General features: G+C 43.0%; 1 protein-coding gene across 2 annotated transcripts; it reads left to right on the top strand.

The window, feature by feature from the left end:
- Positions 1–1,484: 1,484 nt before the first annotated feature.
- On the top strand, positions 1,485–18,891 carry LOC115195573 (XK-related protein 5). Of its 2 annotated transcripts, none has more exons than XM_029755587.1 (7): positions 1,485–1,751; positions 3,205–3,373; positions 11,772–11,956; positions 12,473–12,685; positions 14,139–14,308; positions 16,137–16,248; positions 16,674–18,891. In XM_029755587.1, exons 1-7 carry the CDS (start codon positions 1,625–1,627, stop codon positions 17,702–17,704), a joined length of 2,007 nt encoding a protein of 668 aa, XP_029611447.1. In that variant the 5' UTR covers positions 1,485–1,624; the 3' UTR covers positions 17,705–18,891. The 2 variants fall into 2 exon arrangements, with proteins under 2 accessions (XP_029611447.1, XP_029611438.1); XM_029755578.1 differs by having other exon boundaries at positions 3,190–3,373.
- Positions 18,892–21,160: the final 2,269 nt, after the last annotated feature.

Genomic DNA, 21,160 nt, shown 5'->3' with positions numbered 1-21,160 from the left:
GAAGAATCAGGACCATGGACAGCTACCGAGAGAACACATCGCTGACTGCAATGCAGCACCACAGCAGAGGAAAGAGGCCTCTCTAGGTGGAGACGAAATAAATAAATAAATAAATAAACTAAATGAATTAAGGCTGGGTCATTGACAGCGAAACGAGGCCCGCTATGAATTTATGAAAGCAGTTGTTTCCAAAGCTCAAATGATCTTACTCGGTTTAACAGTTCTACAGTAATATAAAATATATGTTAAATATGTTATATAAAAGTGTTATTTTTATTGTAATTGTAAAAATTATGTGGTCGTGCCATGTGTGATAACAGGTGGGATATTATTAATAAAAAACGTAGTTTTCCAACTATAGGTAGTAGGTTGCATAGTGATAGCAACAATGTAACTATCTGATGCAGGGGTTAAAGTGCACCAACAATGTTTATGGGCATAAACATAGAATGACATAGATAATTGGAGTTTATTTCTTCATCTTCCAAACAATAAGTGTTCAGCCTACCTGTTTGACAGACACAATTATCCTATCCATAAATGTCGGTATAGCCAAATACTCCAAAACTGTCGCATGCACTGATTAAATACCTCCGTGTCTGGGAAGGGCTTGGTGTGTTTGACTAAAACCAGGGCTCGAATTGGATATCGAAAAGGATATCTATTGTTTGCTTTATATTTTAAATAAATACATAAAACGTATCCAGATTATATCAAGCGTTCTATAACAATGCTTAACTCGGTGATGCATTATAGTAGAAACAAGCTCTAAAATGCCCGCGAAAGACGTGACTCCGATGCATATTGGGATATATTGATTCCTCTCTATGACAATCAGAAGCTAAACCGCAGCCTATAATATTCGAGGAGTTAAAAAAAATACTTTGCTATTCTGTCACTATTAATTGAGCTTTTCTCTTTCTGAAAAGAGAATGAGATTAAAAATAGACTTTGCTATTCTGTCCCTATTAATTGAGCTTTTCTCTTTCTGAAAATAGACTATGTTTGTTTAAACCCAGGCAGCTTTTAGGGAAGAACTTCTGTTGTTGGGTTATACAACATTTGTAGCCAGTAGCCAGCATTTGAAGCTTACAGTTTTCTGCGTCAGTAGAGCCTCTGTCTGGGTGGAAAGGTAACTTTTGAAAGTGCCATGCTTAGATTCATAAGGATGTCTAAGATGTAATTATTTTTGTCTGGCCTGGGGCGGCAGAACGTCCAGGACATTGGTGATTTTAACAATGAAATCAGATTGAAAATATTTGGCTATATTATTGACATTAACTGATTATATAGCCTAGTAACCAGATGTGCTAAAAAAAAAAAAAACTTTTAGCTGAGATGTTTGTCTCGCTTAGGGCGGCAGAACGTCCAGGACCGGCCCTGTATAAATCAGGATAGCCACTACATGAAAAGGTGTAACGTGTCAATGTGACAATGGGGAGTTTGAACAATACTTACTTTACCGTGTTGTGTACTGCCTCTTTAAAAACTGCAGTGACGTCAAATATTTTTGACGGGAGCCAGCCTGGAGGACGAGTACTGGTAGGTAACGGATCCACCAAGGGAGAAGGATGACAATAGTAATGTCCCCGGCTGGTTCCCGCGGCGCCCAAGTCTCCGTATCATGATAAACACTGGGCCTGTCGCCCATATGATGCCCGTGGCGGCTCGGAGTGGGTCCTGGATTGCGTGGTGCCAGGCTATCCTTTTTGGTGTGTCGGGGTTGGTGATACTGGCTGAAAGAACCGCGCGTAAGTGGATACCAAACGCTACAGTAGCCTAGCCACTGTATTCTGCAAATTAACATTCACAGCATGTTCAATCATGCATTGGACTGCGTTAGTGACCTTCAATTAGTTATATGCAATGGTAGAGTTCTTGTTTTTCCGGGGAAATGTGTTATTATGGACTTCATGGAATGCGTATTTAGCTAGCTAACGTTACACGTCTAGTACAGTTCAGCATCACTTGGCTAACATTAGCCTAGTAACGTTAGCCACATTAGCTAGCTAGCTACTGTATGTGCATACGTTAATGTGAATGTGGCCCGGTAACATTGCACGAATTACTCCCGACCTTTGTTTCATTCTCTATAAGTGTATAGCCAGTTTCTTTGCGGTCTTTTAAGTTGAAGGCTAGCCTTTATTTCTACCGAGATGTTTTTTGTTTTTGTATGCATATCACACGCGGGTCAGTCGAAGGGCACGGAGAGATTAGGTCTCCTCCGCGCCGTTATCTGGGAAAAAGGCGCCGTGCATCCTTGTGTAGAGGAGTAAGCAGATCAATGACAAGGTCGTCACTAGTTACCACAGCCACAAAGTCATAAACCCCTCCCATCTTCTAAAAATTGAATTTTAGCCCTGATCTTGACCCCTATTTTTTACGATAGACAATTTCAACTTTGTGGCTTTGGAAACCCAATGGACAAGTAGCACAAGTCAGAGAGCCCCATCGAAGGCAACTGACTGCGCGCGAAGCAACTTTGGCCTCCACACAGATGGATTTCACCAGATAAAACTACTGTCTGTGCCTTCAATATGTAACTCATATTTATTTTTTAGGGGAATTTAATATCTTATGCTCGTCTATAACTGTACTTTGTCAATTATTTGTACGTTTTATGTTGATCCCGGGAAGAGGAGCTGCTGCATGTGCAGTAGCTAATGTGGATCCAAATAAACTAAGCCTGAGAGCCTCTCTAGGGCCCCACCAACAGAGACAGTCAGTCCTGATGGATAAGACAGAAATAATCAATATCTATCCATCAAGAGCTCTTCTCTCCCTTTGCCAAGTTTGTGGTCAAGAGGCATACACATAAATAGCATTTAATTAATAATGATCAATACAGGGGATTGTTTCCAAATATACCATTCATTCATTTATCCAGCCATCCACTCACTAAGTCACTCACCTCACTCACTCACTTGTTCATTTATGTAGCTGGCATTGTGTGCAATGGAATGTATAACCATTCACTCCCACCATAGACTGTACAGAATGTAACCAAAAGAAAGTCAAAGTGACGCCTTCACATATGAAACAATGGTTTTAGAACGTGAGGCGCCATAGAATGTAACCAATATATTCTGTATGTAGGTAAATAGACCTTGTAGTACACTGATACACTATTACATTGATATAAATGTATAATAGACCTATTTCTTTCCTCTGTGTGTGTGATCTATAAAGTGATCTATTGTGTAGGATTCTACCTATGGAATGAAGAAACGCAGTGGGCTGGGATGACCCTCGCCTTCCTGTTGCCGGGGATACTGGTCCAGGTGTTGAGTCTGAGGTGGTACTGTGACGACGGGGAAGACCACTATTGGTTCCTGACCGTCACACATGTGTTGCAACTGGGCATCTTCCAAAGGTGAGCCCACCTGAACAATCGCTACACCTGGGTATGTTCAATAGGCACAAAAGGAAAGAAAACAGATTGAAATGTGGAGGTACTAGCTGAACTTGACCAATTAGAAATGTCCGCTTTTGTTTTCTGTCACAAAATGCTTTTTAACATTTTGTTACAGTGTGCCTTAAAGAACAGGACCCTGACAACAGAACGATCTGCCTCAGAATTATAAATTGACGGAGAAGTTGCTTTCAGCTCAGAATAATTCAAAGTAACAATCATTTTGAAACCAGCCACTGATTTATTTAGTTGGATAAATAAGATCTCCTGTCCTATCTGCCCTCTAGTACTATAACGTAAGTGATGGGCATTATTTTCTTTTTTTAAATTTTATTTCACCTTTATTTAACCAGGTAGGCAAGTTGAGAACAAGTTCTCATTTACAATTGCGACCTGGCCAAGATAAAGCAAAGCAGTTCGACAACATACAACAACACAGAGTTACACATGGAGTAAAACAAATATACAGTCATTAATACAGTAGAAAAATAAGTCTATGTACAATGTGAGCAAATGAGGTGAGATAAGGGAGGTAAAGGCAACAACAAAAAAGTCCATGGTGGCAAAGTAAATACAATATAGCAAGTAAAAACACTGGAATGGTAGATTTGTAGTAGAAGAAAGTGCAAAGTAGAAAAATAGTTAATGGGGTGCAAAGGAGCAAAATAAAATAAATAAATACAGTAGGGGAAGAGGTAGTTGTTTGGGCTACATTATAGATGGGCTATGTACAGGTGCAGTGATCTGTGAGCTGATCTGACAGCTGGTGCTTAAAGCTAGTGAGGGAGATAAGTGTTTCCAGTTTCAGAGATTTTTGTAGTTCGTTCCAGTCATTGGCAGCAGAGAACTGGAAAGAGAGACGGCCAAAGGAGGAATTGGCTTTGGGGGTGACCAGAGAGATATACCTGCTGGAGCGCATGCTACAGGTGGATGCTGCCATGGTGACCAGTGAGCGGAGATAAGGGGGGACTTTACCTAGCAGGGTCTTGTAGATGACCTGGAGCCAGTGGGTTTGGCGACGATTATGAAGCGATGGCCAGTAGGGCTGGGCGATATATCGATATAAAAAATATATCGATATATTTTAAATGTGATATGAAATTAGACCATTTCGCATATATCGATATAGTTCAAATTTGCGCTTTGATCCTTGCTCCAAGCAAGCTGCAGACCCAGAGCTCTCTGCGCTGCTCCCCGCCCCTCCTCTTTCATGCACAGAGGGGGGAGGGGCAGGAACAGACACTTCAACAAACATGGAGGAAGCAACAGCGTCTGCGGAGCGTTTTGAGGAGGAATTGGTTAGTAAAAGAAAAAGCATTGGCTCAGTAATTTGGAGATGGTTCGGATTCAAAGTATCAGATGAGCAACAAAATCACGTTATATGTAGGCAGTGCCATAAAAAAGTTACAGCCAGGGGTGGAAGCACTACAAATCTTTTTCACCACCTAAAACACTGGCACAAACTGCAATACGAAGAGTGTGTGAAACTGCGCGCTGCAGAAGCCCCAGCCGCAAGCCGTCGACAACCCGAAAAAGCTCCAGCCCCGAAACAAAGCTCACTGCAAACTTCATTTTCCCGCAGTGTGCCTTATGAAAAGAACATTGGCAAGTGGTGTACTATAACTACAGCGGTGTCCTATCACATTGCTAAAGATATGGTCCCTGTTGCAACTGTGGAACAAAGTCAAATTCAAAAAGCTACTGAAAACTATGGACCCGAGATATGAGCTTCCCAGTCGCAACTACTTTGCACGAGAAGCACTGCCACAAATGTACACTGAAGTCAGGCAGAGCCTTGCTGACCGGCTCGCTAACGTGACCCATTTTGCGTTGACCAGCGATATGTGGTCGAGCAGGACATGTGAGCCTTACATGAGCGTGACAGTTCACTTCATTCAAGACTGGGAGATGAAAACAGCGTGTCTCCAAACAAGTTATTTCCCCCAGGATCACACCGGTGAGCATATAGCTGAGGCCTTGCAGGACGCAATTGCAAGCTGGAAACTCCAAGAAAAGCATCTGGTTGCTATAACAACCGACAACGGGAGCAACATCGTCAAAGCGGTTGAGCTGAACGAGTGGCTGAGGATGCAGTGCTTCGGTCACAGACTACACTTGGCTATTGGTGAGTGCAGTGTTTTAAGGAGTATTCAGATATTTTACTTTAAAGAAAAACATTAAAATATTAGTTTTTCATTATTTTCCTTTGTGTCTGTCTGCAACTTTTTGTTTTATGCTGCTGTCTTGGCCAAAAATTGATTAAGTAGATTAATAAAACACAAAACATAAAGTGCTAAAAGTAAAATCACTTACAATACAGGATGGTAGATTTCAGAACCATATTTATTAGGTTATTGGATAAGAATTAGTGATGCATTGATGTGTTTACCACTTTAATGTTACAGCTGGTAAAGGTGAGGTAATTATGACTTTAAAATGCTGGTTAGCCTGTTGATATCATCAAGGTAACATATTTAGTTATTATGATAGACTATAGTTTTTTCTCTGGATTGAAAGAGCCAACTGCAAAGTAACTAGAAACTAATGTTGACACGTAGGTAGGCCTAAACATTGTGGAGTTTTTAGTGGAGTAGAAATATGAAGTAGCATTAAATACTAAGCATAAATACTAAGAACAACAACAAGAACGAAACATGAGTAAATGTACATTCAGTATAGTCATCATTTATAAATTATACAAAAATAATAATACATAAAAATCACTTGATGAATGAATATAATATTTGATATTTATGATTAGGACTGGCGTTGATTAAAAAAATAAACTATGAAACAAGAAAATATTAATGTAGAATATTTCTAAAGCTTGATTTTGGAAAGCACTTAGTTGTATGAGTGTGTTAAAGTGAAAACAGAGTCAAATTTCTCGCATAAGCACATTTGTTTAATAGTTTTTTTATGATTCTGACAGGACATGGCATGAATGACAAGCGCGTCACCCCGGGCCATTTCTCTGTGCAAGAGAATTGTAAGCTGTTTTTCGTACAGCTGGAAGAAAAGGAGACATCTTGCTGAAGTCCAGATTCAGCTAGGTCTGCCAAGTCACCAACTCATAACCGAGTCGGCCACACGCTGGGGATCAAGGCAGCAGATGATAGAGAGAGTCCTGGAGCAGGAAGGAGCACTGGCCAAAGTCCTGTCTAATGACAAAAAGACCAGGCACCTTGTCCCTACCTGGCAGGACTTAGAGGTCCTAGAAGCAGTCCAAAAGGTCCTGAAACCTCTCCAAGACTTTACCGATGCTTTGTCAGGTGAGGAGTACGTCACTCTATCATATGTAAAACCTGTGCTGCACCTTTTTAACGACAGTCTCCTGGCATGTGAAGAGGGTGATAGCGAGCTTTGCAAATCGATCAAGACCAGCATTGTTGAGTATCTCAACCGCAAGTATTCTGACCCAGCCACTACTGACCTATTGGAGATGGCTTCATTTGTGGATCCACGCTTCAGGGCCACCTATATCCCAAGTGAAAAAGTTGATGCATTGAAGCACAGAGCTGTCTTGGAGGTGGAGACGCTACTGGCTGATCAGAGCAGCTGTCAACCGCCTTACCTACGTGTGCCAACTGTGCTTGAGCCTGCAGATGGAGAAGCAGCAGTGGCACCAAAAGCTAAGACACTGGCAAGCTTCTTCAAGCAGCGCACAGCCACCACCACTGCGCCACCAACCAAGAGGGAGGCTATTGAAAATTAACTGTCAAGTTACTTGCAGTCAGCAAGTGTGGAGAGTGACACTGATCCCCTCAAGTGGTGGAAGGATCATGAAGTTGTCTTTCCAGCTCTGAGCCACCTGGCAAAAAAGTATCTCTTGGTACCAGCTACCAGTTTACCCTCCGAAAGGGTTTTCAGCTGCAGTGGCAATATCGTGACCTGCCACAGAGCATCTCTGAAGCCGGATGCCGTTGACAGGCTGGTGTTTCTCGCACAAAATCTTTAAACGAAGGAGGACACGCTTGTCTTCTAATGTCTACCTCAAGACAGCATTACTGTTTATCAAAGTAAAAAAAGAGGGGGAAAATGTTTATTGAGTTGATAGTCTGTTTCTTGTGCAACTGGTTGAGGCTGTTCAGATAAGAAATTGAGTTAACAAAAAGCAAATGGTAATCTCAGGCTGATGTTTAAAAAACATTTTCTCAAACTGAGCACTTTATTTTGTTCTTTATTTATATATAATTGCTGCCCTTACTAGGGTTTGTCATATTTTATTATTTTGTAATGTTCGTTATTTGCATCTGTGGATTTGTTAGAAAGGAGAAGAAATCTGTAATTTGATTTTAATAAGCCATTTAAACTTGTCAAACTAAAAAAAAGTAGACTTTTCTCATAAATATATATATATAATATTTATTTCAGAAAAAGATAGGCCTATTTTATTTTATAGGCCTATTTTATTTTATAGGCTATTTTTGTTTAAGATATTTTTATTTATTTAAATGTGCACCTTATGGAGCTTTGATTTCAAAAAAGGTACTCCTGTTGTTATACAGTGTTTATGTTTACATGTTATTGTTATTTGAACAGCTGAGCATTTAATCTGAACCAGGTGAAGAGCCCTGTTTATTATTTATTCATTTGATTTTTCAACTGTTCACTGAAATAGCCGGTTTCAATAAAACTACTTGAGACATGTCATATCTGGCTTTGACTTTGACTGAACATTTGCTCTCACTTTGCGGAAAAAATATCGGGATATATATCTTATATCGATATTCAGCCTAAATATATCGGGTTATGACTTTTGGTCCATATCGCCCAGCCCTAAAGGCCAGCCAACGAGAGCATACAGGTCGCAGTAGTGGGTAGTATATGTGGCTTTGGTGACAAAACGGATGGCACTGTGATAGACTGCATCCAGTTTGTTGAGTAGGGTATTGGAGGCTATTTTGTAAATGACATCGCCAAAGTCGAGGATCGGTAGGATGGTCAGTTTTACGAGGGTATGTTTGGCAGCATGAGTGAAGGATGATTTGTTGCGAAATAGGAAGCCAATTCTTGATTTAACTTTGGATTGGAGATGTTTGATGTGAGTCTGGAAGGAGAGTTTACAGTCTAACCAGACACCTAGGTATTTGTAGTTGCCCACATATTCTAAGTCAGAACCGTCCAGAGTAGTGATGCAGGACAGGCGGGCAGGTGCAGGCAGGGATCGGTTGAAGAGCATGCATTTAGTTTTACTTGTATTTAGGAGCAGTTGGAGGCCACGGAAGGAGAGTTGTATGGCATTGAAGCTCGTCTGGAGGGTTGTTAACACAGTGTCCAGAGAAGGGCCAGAAGTATACAGAATGGTGTCGTCTGCGTAGAGGTGGATCAGAGACTCACCAGCAGCAAGAGCGACATCATTGATGTATACAGAGAAAAGAGTTGGCCCAAGAATTGAACCCTGTGGCACCCCCATAGAGACTGCCAGAGGTCCGGACAACAGGCCCTCCGATTTGACACACTGAACTCTATCAGAGAAGTAGTTGGTGAACCAGGCGATGCAATCATTAGAGAAACCAAGGCTATTGAGTCTGCCGATGAGGATGTGGTGATTGACAGAGTCGAAAGCTTTGGCCAAGTCAATGAAAACGGCAGCACAGTATTGTTTCTTATCGATGGCGGTTACGATATCGTTTAGGACCTTGAGCGTAGCTGAGGTGCACCCATGACCAGCTCTGAAACCAGATTGCATAGCGGAGAAGGTGCGGTGGGATTCGAAATGGTCGGTAATCTGTTTGTTGACTTGGGTTTCGAAGAACTTAGAAAGGCAGGGTAGGATGGATATAGGTCTATAGCAATTTTGGTCAAGAGTGTCCCCTCCTTTGAAGAGGGGGATAACAGCAGCTGCCAATCTATGGGAATCTCAGACGACACGAAAGAGAGGTTGAACAGGCTAGTAATAGGGGTTGCAATAATTTTGGCAGATAATTTTAGAAAGAAAGGGTCCAGATTGTCTAGTCCGGCTGATTTGTAGGGGTCCAGATTTTGCAGCTCTTTCAGAAACATCAGCCGAATGGATTTGGGAGAAGGAGAAATGGGGAAGGCTTGGGCGAGTAGCTGTGGGGGGTGCAGTGCTGTTGACTGCAGTAGGGGTAGCCAGGTGGAAAGCATGGCCAGCCGTAGAAAAATGCTTATTGAAATTCTCAATTATAGTGGGTTTATCGGTGGTGACAGAGTTTCCTGTCCTCAGTGCAGTGGGTAGTTGGGAGGAGGTGTTCTTATTCTCCATGGACTTTACAATGTCCCAGAACTTTTTGGAATTTGTGCTACAGGAAGCAAATTTCTGCTTGAAAAAGCTAGCCTTAGCTTTTCTAACTGCCTGTGTATATTGGTTTCTAACTTCCCTGAAAAGTTGCATATCACGGGGGCTGTTTGATGCTAATGCAGAACGCCATAGGATGTTTTTGTGTTGGTTAAGGGCAGTCAGGTCTGGAGAGAACCAAGGGCTATATCTGTTCCTGGTTGTACATTTTTTGAATGGGGCATGCTTATTTAAGATGGTAAGGAAGGCATTTAAAAAAAAAAATAACCAGGCATCCTCTACTGACGGGATGAGGTCAATATCTTTCCAGGATACCAGAGCCAGGTCGATTAGAAAGGCTTGCTCGCTGAAATGTTTCAGGGAGCGTTTGACAGTGATGAGTGGAGGTCGTTTGACTGCGGACCCATTACGGATGCAGGCAATGAGGCAGTGATCGCTGAGATTTTGGTTGAAAACAGAGGAGGTGTATTTAGAGGGCAAATTGGTTAGGATGATATCTATGAGGGTGCCAGTGTTTACGGCTTTGGGGTGGTACCTGGTAGGTTCATTAACAATTTGTGTGAGATTGAGGGCGTCAAGCTTGGATTGTAGGATGGCTGGGGTGTTAAGCATGTCCCAGTTTAGGTCACCTAGTAGCACGAGCTCTGAAGATAGATGGGGGGCAATCAGTTCACATATGGTGTCCAGAGCACAGCTGGGGGCCGAGGGTGGTCTATAGCAGGCGGCAACGGTGAGATACTTGTTTTTAGAGAGATGGATTTTTAAAAGTAGAAGTTCAAATTGTTTGGGTACAGACCTGGATAGTAGGACAGACCTCTGCAGGCTATCTCTGCAGTAGATTGCAACACCGCCCCCTTTGGCCGTTCTATCTTGTCTGAAAACGTTGTAGTTAGAGATGAAGATTTCAGAGTTTTTGGTGGACTTCCTAAGCCAGGATTCAGACACGGCTAGGACATCCGGGTTGGCAGAGTGTGCTAAAGCAGTGAATAAAACAAACTTAGGGAGGAGGCTTCTAATGTTAACATGCATGAAACCAAGGCTATTACGGTTACAGAAGTCATCAAAAGAGAGCGCCTGGGGAGTAGGAGTGGAGCTAGGCACTGCAGGGCCTGGATTCACCTCTACATCACCAGAGGAGCAGAGAAGTATGAGGATAAGGGTACGGCTATAAGAATTGGTCGTCTGTGACGTCCGGAATAGAGAGAAAAAGGAGCAGGTTTCTGGGGGCGATAAAATAGCTTCATGGTATAACGTACAGACAAAGGTATGGTAGGATGTGAGTACAGTGTAGTTAAACCTAGGCATTTAGTGATGATGAGAGAGATATTGTCTCTAGAAACATCATTGAAACCAGAAGATGTCATAGCATGTGTGGGTGGAGGAACTGAGAGGTTGGATAAGGTATAATGAGCAGGGCTAGAGGCTCTACAGTAAAATAAGCCAATAAACACTAACCAGAACAGCAATGGACAAGTCATATTGACATTAAGGAGAGGCATGCTTAGCCGAGTGATCAAAGGGTCCAGTGAGAGTTAGATAGCTAGCCGAGCCATAGGTAGCAAGCTGGTAGAAGATGGAGGAGGTATGTTTTTAGCCACCTTGTGCGATTCCGTCTGTAGATTAGTGGGGTTCCGTGTGGTAGGGGGGACCAGTCCAATTGGCAAAATAGTTAGTTATAGTGGCCCAAGAAAATTGTCCGATAGACCTATTCAGATAGCAGCCGATAAGACAGCTAACGATTAGCGGGCCGCAGATGGGCATTCAGGTTACGTCGCGACGGAGGGGCCAGTTGGATAACTCCCTCGGGCAGGCAACGCCGGTGGTCCAGTCGTGAAGGCCCGATGGGGCTCCGCATCGGCAGTAAAACGGGTCCGATTAGAGGTTACCTTGAGAGTTTTACGTCATTAAACCTACAATTTTTGCATTTTATGTGTAGATAATCTTTAGAATTCTACATATCTAAATTGCAGACACACAATCCCACCAACACACATCATCATCCACATACACCATACATAACCAACTACCTTCTAGAGCTGCCCCCATTGCACCAGCTCTGTATTACAGCCATTGCTCATTGTCTCCCCCCTCTGGCAGGTTGTGGGACTGCATGATGTCTGTATGGGACATGCAGGGTACTGCGGGAGAGCTCGGGGCGGCTGTGATGCAGCAGGCCGATGTGTCTGCCCTCCGCCTTTTGGAGGCCCTGGTCCTCACCCTCCCTCAGACACTGCTGCAGACCTACGTCTTAGCTGTCACTGACGTGGAACTCCACTCCCCGGGTAAGACGCCACTGTACCCAGGCGATGCTTAATTTCATTCATTACAAAGAAACAAACATGTAGCCTAAATCATATCTAATTAATTACTACGTAATAATTACACTTTTACTATCTCTTAGTGGGCTGGTATTCATAGTAGGAGTGCTAATCTAAGATCAGGTCCCATCCATGTGATCTTGTTAATTATGATCCACAAGTTAAAACAGAACCTAAATCATATATTATCATATCCTAAAGAGCTGATGACTCCTGAATGTTCATTGAAATCGCAGCAAACTGTACTGTCCATCAGATTGTGCCAGCTCATCTGGCACCATAGACTTATATAATTAGGCTGGGACCCTTGTTGAGAAGCCGGTTACAGCCGGTCACTTAGAACATATTGGTTATTACTATACATTCCATTTTCTTAGTAAATACCTTGTCATTTTTGTACCCAAAAATGTCTGTATACCTTAAAACATGTCTTAAATTTCTCCCCCCCCCACTCCCTTACCCACCCATCCCCCTCCACAGTAGCGGTGTGCGCAGGCCTGTGCCTGCTGTCACTGTCCTGGGCGCTGGTGCTGTTCAGCCGGGCGTGCAGCCTGATCCGCCCGGGCCACCTGGCCATGCCCCCGGCCGCCCTGCTGTGCCAGCTGCTGTGGAGGGCGGGCATGCTGGGCGCCCGCGTGGCAAGCCTCATGTCCTTCGCCCGCTACTTCCACTGGTGGACCTGCGGAGTGGCAGGTGAGAGAGAGAAAGGGAGAGCGAAAGAGAGCGAGAAGGAGGGAGGGAGACAGAGAGAACGAAGGAGGGAGGGAGGGTAGAGAATTTTTTTAAGAAGGATCATTTTTCTATTTGTTTTTGATTTTTAAGACCCCTTGAAGTATAAAAAAAATATATATATATATATTTATTTATTTTGGGCCTTACTGCTATTAGCCCATACAAATGCATGGAACAGATAGTCCCCCAAAAATCGAATGGAAGTTTGTTCTGAAGTGTCAATCCTATATCTGAGAAATATAAGAAAGATTAGTCTCCATATACTATATACTTCCATTCATTTTTTCAACTGGTACTGAGGGACCTTCAGACGAGTCTTGTGAGGTCCGTGGGCTCCTAGAGCAAAACAACCAACATGTACGTGTTCCTGAGAGTCTCACCTTTCTACAGAGAGGTCATATTAGTGTGTAGCCCAAACTGCTCGGACGCTACAGACAGAAGTTGGCAGATCGGCTGTAACGACTTCAGACGAGACCCAAGACGCTTGTGGGGGTCATCGAGCAAAACAGAGAACAACGTCGTGTTTGTGAGAGTTTTATCTCATAGTAGTTTGTAGGCCAAACCGTTCGGACGCTACAGACGATTTTGTGAGCAGACCGATTTTCAGGATGTCTCATGGTCTGACAACACCGCTCTAGCTCTGTCACCTTTCACCGCAGATGTAGAAGTGTTACAAAGGAGGATGAGGTGGATTGAGACGCAGCCAATGTAGAAAAAAAACAGATAGCTCTAGCTTAAACTGACAGATTTGTATAGGGATTTTTGTATTATGCTCATTGGATTTCTGCCCAGGCAAAAGGGGGTTATTCCATTCCTCCCACCAGACTCCTGAGACCCCGTCCACACAGGAGGCCTTTTGCCTTTTGGTAGGCCATCATTTTAAATAAGAATTTGTTCTTAACTGATTTGCCTAGTTAGTCATGTAGGTGGACATTGGTTGCCAAGGAACAGGCTTTGAAGGACAACGTGTTGCATTAAGAAGATAGATGCCTTTTATTGATTTTACTTAATATATGTATTTATTTCTAATTTAACCTGAGGCTTTGTAAATTTGGTATAATGCACGTAGAGGTCAATTGTAGGTCAAATGAGTTTATTAAATCAGTTGATTATAATTGACCATTTTGATTGGCTGTGCTGTCAGATGATTGTAAAGGATCTGGAATCTGCATCGATGCATTATTTACTACAACCAAGTTCCCTGAGTAAACACAACAAAATAACCCCGGTCCACTCTCTTTCTCTCCTCCCTCTTTTCTCTCTCTCTCTGCACATCCTTTTTAAAATCTCCATTTGTTTATGGCCAGGCACCACACCCTAATTGGGATAATAAAAAAATAAATATTTTAATCAAATCACAATCAACTTTTACCAGTAATCTCAGCTAGCTATCTATTTTTACGCTGACCTCCAGGCTTCCACTGGCTCACGGCGTCCTTCTGGCTGGTCGCCCAGCAACCGGAAATCTGCACCGGACCCTGGCGCTGGCGCCTATTCAACGTCGCGCTGGGATTGGTCCACATCTTCCTCTTCCTCAACGTCAAAGACGGACCCTCGCGCTTTCGCATGGCCGGTTTCTACGTGGTACGTATGTACGAGAGAGAGACACAGAGACTGCAGCACCTGGCCTCACCCTACTAGAATCTGAAGTCAAATGTCTACTGTTTGCTGATGATCTGGTGCTTCTGTCCCCAACCAAGGAGGGCCTACAGCAGCACCCAGATCTCCTGAACAGATTCTGTCGGACCTGGGTCCTGACAGTAAATCTCAGTAAGACAAAAATAATGGTGTTCCAAAGAAAGGTCCAGTTACCAGGACCACAAATACAAATTCCATCTTGCCTTAGAGCACACAAAAAAAACCGATATATACCTCGGCATAAAAATCACCGTCAAGGTAACTTCCACAAAGCTGTGAAAGATCTGAGAGACGAGGCAAGAAAGGCCTGTGCCATCAAAAGGAACATAAAATTCAACATACCAATTAGGATCTGGCTAAAAATACTTGAATCGGTTATAGAACCCATTGCCCTTTATGGTTGTGAGTTCTGTGGTCTGCTCACCAACTAAGAATTCACAAAATTGGACAAACACCAAATTGAGACTGCATGCAGAACTCTGTGTAAAACATAAAACACCAAATAATGCATGCAGAGCAGAACAGTCCGATACCCGCTAATTATCAAAATTCAGAAAAGAGACTCTACATTGTAAATCCATCTAAAGGGAAGTGATTCCCAAACCTTAAATAACAAAGCCATCATCTACAGATAAATAAACCTGGAGAAGAGTCCCCTAAGCAAGTTGGTCCTGGGGCTCTGTTCACAAACACAAACAGACTCCACAGAGCCCCAGGACAGCAACACAGTTAGACCCAACCAAATCATGAGAAAACAAAAAGATAATCACTTGACACATTGGAAAGAATTAACAAAAAAACAAAGCAAACTCGAATGCTATTTGGTCCTAATTAGAGAGTACACAGTGGCAGAATACCTGACCACTGTGACTGACCCAAAATTAAGGAAAGCTTTGACTATATACAGACTCAGTGAGCATAGCCTTGCTATGCTCACTGAGCAGACCTGGCTCTCAAGAGAAGACCGGCTATGTGCACACTGCCCACAAAATGAGGTGGAAACTGAGCTGCTATTCCATTTCACTTTTGTTAATTATCTATTTCACTTGCTTTGGCAATATAAACATATGTTTTCCATGCCAATAAATCCCTTGGAGTTTAATTGGAGAGAGAGACTGCAGCACCTGGCCTCAACCTACTAGAATCTGAAGTCAAATGTCTACTGTTTGCTGATGATCTGGTGCTTCTATCCCCCACCAAGGAGGGCCTACAGCAGTACCTAGATATTCTGCACAGATTCTGTCAGATCTGGGCCCTGACAGTAAATCTCAGTAAGACAAAAAGAATGATGTTCCAAAAAAGGTCCAGTTGCCAGGAAGAATTCAGTTGCCTGGAAGAAAGAATTCAGTAGAGGAGAAATTCAGTATGCTGCAACTGAATTGCCCTTTGGGGACAATAGGAAAGATCTGTTGAATTTAATTCTATTCATTCAGATTTTTGTGCATGTTCCGATTCAGTTCCGTTTCAATTTCCTGCTTCTAAGTGGTACATATGATGAATAGGAGGACGAGGACTGCCATTCAGGGACAATAAAGATCTATTGAATTTAATTGAATTCTGTTTGAATCTCCTGCTGCTTGGTGTAATTCCTTGTCTTAGCGTTCACCCCTGTGTCTTTGTGACGAGTTGTATGTTTTGTATTTTTGGGGGGCCTATTATTTCACTCATGTTCATATGGGCGCGCACACACACGCTTTCTGTCCTTGCATTCAATTGTCCCGTCTTAGTCCGGTCATGACTTCTCCTGACCTCCCTCTGACCTCTTCTCCTATAGGCCATGCTACTGGAGAACACCACCCTACTAGTGGCAGCATCCGACTTCCTCAGTGAGAAATCATGGGATAGCATGATCCTCCCCATCGCTGTGCTGAGCAGCTTCCTGCTTGGTGAGTCACTCTTTGGATTCTCCCCCTTATGTAGCATTTAGTTGTAAGCCCCTGGTTATGCCTGATGCCTGTGCACAGAACAAAGAGGAGGTTAAAAAGCTATTGCGTTAAAAGAAAACAAGTACTTCTAAAATTCATATTTAGATTTCATTTAGGGCAAATGTTTGCCACCAGAGAAACCTAAAATATTACAGATTTAGTCATGTTCATGGCTGTAAGGGATACATTGTCTAAGGCACCACGTCAAGCTTCAGACACAACCAACTGTTCCCCATAAGGAACTTTCAATCCCATCACCAAATTGCCTTAACCTTTAATGAATACTATAATTTGTTCAGTATTGTACATCACTGTCCATTCAAACACTCTGCATCACACAGAGCGTGTTTCTAAGTCTCCCCCTCTCTTATCTCTCTCTACTCCAGGTGCCACCTCTCTAGTCCTGTACTACCGCTTCCTCCACCCCAAGTCCACCGAGATCGCCACAGGCCATGGCCTCGGCCACCGCAACCACCACATGGGCTCCACCTGCCTGGAGGGCCTAGAGCAGGGCGAATCTTCCTACTCCCTGGGGGGTGGGGGAGGTGACAAGAGCCTCCCCCAGGCCGCACCCTCCTCCCTGCACAATCACGGCAGCTTCTCCCTCTCTGGCGTGGCCGGCTCCCTCCTGGAGCATCCTGGGAGTTGCGGTCCCAGGCTGGGTAACTCGTGCCTCTGCCGCCACCACCACTGGCTCCTGATTCGCTTGGCACTAAAAACGAGTGACTTAGGAAAGATCAACCGGGCCTATGGTGCCGGCGGTGTGGTGGCCAACTTGGACGAGGACGATTACTGTTGTAACTCAGAGGCCACGGGTACAGGTGGCGGCAGGACTACCACGGCGTGTGGGGGCAACTACGACGGGGTCTCGGTGTCCGAATCGCAGGGGACGAAGCGGGGCCTAGCACCCATCTCGGACTGCAAGGAGGAGTTCCAGAGCGCCAGCGATGAGCCCACATCCGCCGAGACGCCTGGGGAGGAGGAGAGCGAGGACAGCCTGGAGGACATGCAGAGCCCACTGGAGTCGCCGGTGTCTGACTCCTTAAAGCGCAGCTCGCCCGAGGGCAAATCGGTGTTCGGGGACAGCCCCGAGCCCTACTTCTGCCCCAGCACCACCCTGTCCAGCTCCACACTGTACTTCAGTGCCGACCCCCAGTCCCCCAGCAGAACCAGCAACCCACGCCTGGACCGGGCCAGCCCCCCCATGGGCATGGCAGGCCTTGGCTCCATCCCCAGCGACCCCGCCCTGCACAGGGACGTCAGGGGACTGCAGATGGGTCAGATGGGGCCTCGCTACACCTCCACACCCAAACTAGACTCTGGGGTGCAGGGGGACGCACCGCCCAGCATCCCTCATCTGAGTGGTCCCAGGAGGCAGCTGATACTGTCACGCCGAGACGAGGACGATGGATTTTAAGAACAAGGGAGGGCAAAAGAGAGGGAGGAGATAAAAAGAGATGGTGGAAAGAGATTGAAAAGTCAATGGAGAGGAAGCATAATCAAACACAAGCCCAGCTCAAAGCTAGCTAATTTAGAAGCACAAGTATCTTAAGTAATATACATTTCCTATAAAGCTGTCCGTTACCATTTCTTGCTGATTGTTCCAAGTACCAAGTACTTTCTATTGAGGATTTCCTATTCCGCCGAGTACCGGTACTTACTTTTTATAACAATAACTTTAACCCAGTTCAATCAACGCTACCTCCTAATCAACCAAATATAATACAATAAACAAATAATACCACATAAAAACCTATTTAAATGCTTCTAAAAATAATTCTAGAAGTGGTGACATGATCTCGGCTAAAGTGAAGATACCCGCTGCAATATGTCAGCTTAGTATCTGAACTTTGTTTTGGCTGGCATTTACAGATACTGTATCGGCCAGATACTGAGTACCATCATCGATAGTATCAGTGCACCTCTAATTTCCTGTTGTGTTTTTGTTATTCCTTTGAAAAGATACTCACTCCCCATACCCCCAAAATTAACATAATGAACACATTGAACAGGACAAGGGTTCACTAGGAACCAATTGTAAGCAAACGACCGAAACGGGGAAGGACTAAACTGAACTTGTCCGTTGCAAAATGTTTAGCTACCATTTGCTACGGTGTGCTGTGCACTAATGACTACACCCCAGGTGAACTTATACACTAATTTGCTGACACTGCTTAGGACAGACAGGGCTTCATAGTCAACTCGACAAAACTGTTGATGGTGAAATCAGACAGTTGTCTCACATTTATATGACCCATTTTGCCTTTTGCGAAGTTGTTCATATTAACAAACGTATTTATTGAGCTAATTAATTAATATTTTTAAGGTACATTGTTGCAAAGATATAAAACATTTTTTATTCTTTGTCTTAAAGACATGTTGAACATGTTAACAGTTTTTCCAATTGAGAAACTCTAAAATATGTTGTATTGTACTGTCTCAGGCGCGTGGTTGTGTTTTAAACAGTTTTCACACCTCAAATGTGAAGGTAAATGGAAGAATAAGGGATATCCAAGACATATTTTGTGACAATGTTTTGCTGTGCTCATTTTTTCATCTCTCTTATAAGGGATCATTGTGTTGTTGATTAAATGCTCCATAAAGGACCCAGGGTAAGATAGTGTCTTCAGAAAGTATACACACTCCTTGACTTTTTCCACATTGTTGTTACAGCCTGAATTTAATATTGATTAGATTGAGATTTTTTTGGTCACTGGTCTACTCACAGTACCCCATAATGTCAAAAGTGGAATTATGTTTTTAAAATGTTTACAAATTATTTAAAAATGAAAAGCAGAAATGTCTTGAGTCAATAAGTATTCAACCCCTTTGTTTTTTTATTTTAACCTTTATTTAACTAGGCAAGTCAGTTAAGAACACATTCTTATTTACAATCACTGCCTACCCCGGCCAAACCCTCCCCTAACCCGGATGACGCTGGGCTAATTGTGCGCTGCCCTATGGGACTCCCGATCACGGCCTGGTTGTGATACAGCCGGGATCAAACCAGGGTCTGTAGTGACGCCTCTAGCACTGCGTTGCAGTGCCTTAGACTGCTGCGCTGCTCGTTATGGCAAGCTTAAATAAGTTCAGGAGTAAAGAAATTGCCTAACAATCATGGACTCACTCTGTGGGCAAAATGTGTGTTTAACAGGATTTTTTAATGACTACCTCATCTCTGTACCCCACACATATAATTATCTGTAAGGTCCCTCAGTCGAGCAGTGTATTTGAAACAGATTCAACCACAAAGACGAGGGAGGTTTTCCAATGACTTGCAAAGAAGGGCACCGATTGGTAGATAGTTTTTTTTTTTTAAAGCAGACATTGAATATCTCTTTCAGCATAGTGAAGTTATTAATTACACTTTGGATGGTGTATCAATACACCCAATCAGTACAAAGATACAGGCGCGCTTCCTAACTCAGTTGCCGGAGAGGAAGAAAACCGCTCAGGGATTTCACCATGAGGCCAGTGGTGACTTTAAAACAGTTACAGAGTTTAATGGCTGTGATAGGAGAAAACTAAGCCTGGATCAACAACATTGCAGTTACTCCACAATAATAACCTAATTGACAGAGTGAATTAAAAATATTCCAAAACATGCATCATGTTTGCAACAAGGCATAAAAGTAATACTGCACAAAATGTGGCAAAGCAACTGAACTATGTTTGGGGCAAGTCCAATACAACACATAATTGAGTACCACTCGCCACATTTTCAAGCATAGTGGTGGCTGCATCATGTTATGGGTATGCTTGTAATCGTTAAGGACTGGGGAGTTTTTCAAGGTAAGAAAGAAACAGAATGGAGCTAAGAACAGGAAAATTCCTAGAGGAAAACCTGGTTTTGTCTGCTTTTCACCAGACACTAGGAGATGTAGTCACCTTTCAGCAAGACAATAACCTAAAACACAAGGCCAAATATACACTGGAGTTGCTTACCAAGAAGACAGTGAATATCCCTGAGTGGCCGAGTTACAGTTTTGATTTAAATCTGCTTGCAAACTTATGGCAAGACCTAAAAATGGTTGTCGAGCAATGATCAACAACCAATTCGACAGAACTTGACAAAAGTTGAAAAGAATAATGGGCAAATGTTGCACAATCCAGGAGTGGAAAACTGTGAAGAGACTTACCCAGAAAGACTCACCGCTGTTATCGCTGCCAAAGGTGATTCTAACATGTACAGTATTGACTCAGGGGGTTGAATACTTATCAAGATATATTAGTGTTTTTATTTTTCATAAAGTTTTTACACGTTAAAATTTTTCTTCCACTTTCACATTACAGAGTGTGTTGTGTAGATTGTTGACAAAAAATGTCAATTACATCCATTTTAATCCCACTTTGTAAGACAATGTGGATGAAGTCAAGGGGTGTGAATACTTTCGGGAGGCACTGTACATAGGCAACATGTACAACACACTGAAATTATGCTGGTTTTCATACTTTTCCCCCTCTCAGGTGCTTGCCTATTCAAAATTTTGTTACATAGGTCAAGGCCACAGTTGATGTAATAACGAACAAGCAATAAAGGTTATATTGGGTGGACTTGATGCAAAAAATGTGTTGTAATTATTTCAACTTTCATTTAATTCTATGTACACAAATGAATGTATGAATTATATTATAATTTTGTATCTACAGTAAGAGCAAATTAGTTATGGTATGCTTGTAAGCATTACATAGAAATGCATAGGTAATATGGGGTAACTTTTGTGTCCTTATTTGTCCTGTGAAAAGAGGCGGGTGACTTAAAGAAGCTCGATCATCGAACTATTTTTACATTCAAATCACTTCAAACATTTTATTTTTGTTGTAAATAAGAAAATGCTTTGAATGTTCTGCAGCATTCTGTAATTCTGAAGTT

Source organism: Salmo trutta, chromosome 1 (assembly GCF_901001165.1).
Source record: "Salmo trutta chromosome 1, fSalTru1.1, whole genome shotgun sequence".
In the NCBI taxonomy this organism is placed as follows: Eukaryota; Metazoa; Chordata; class Actinopteri; order Salmoniformes; family Salmonidae; genus Salmo; species Salmo trutta.
This window is presented reverse-complemented; position numbering and strand designations above follow the sequence as displayed.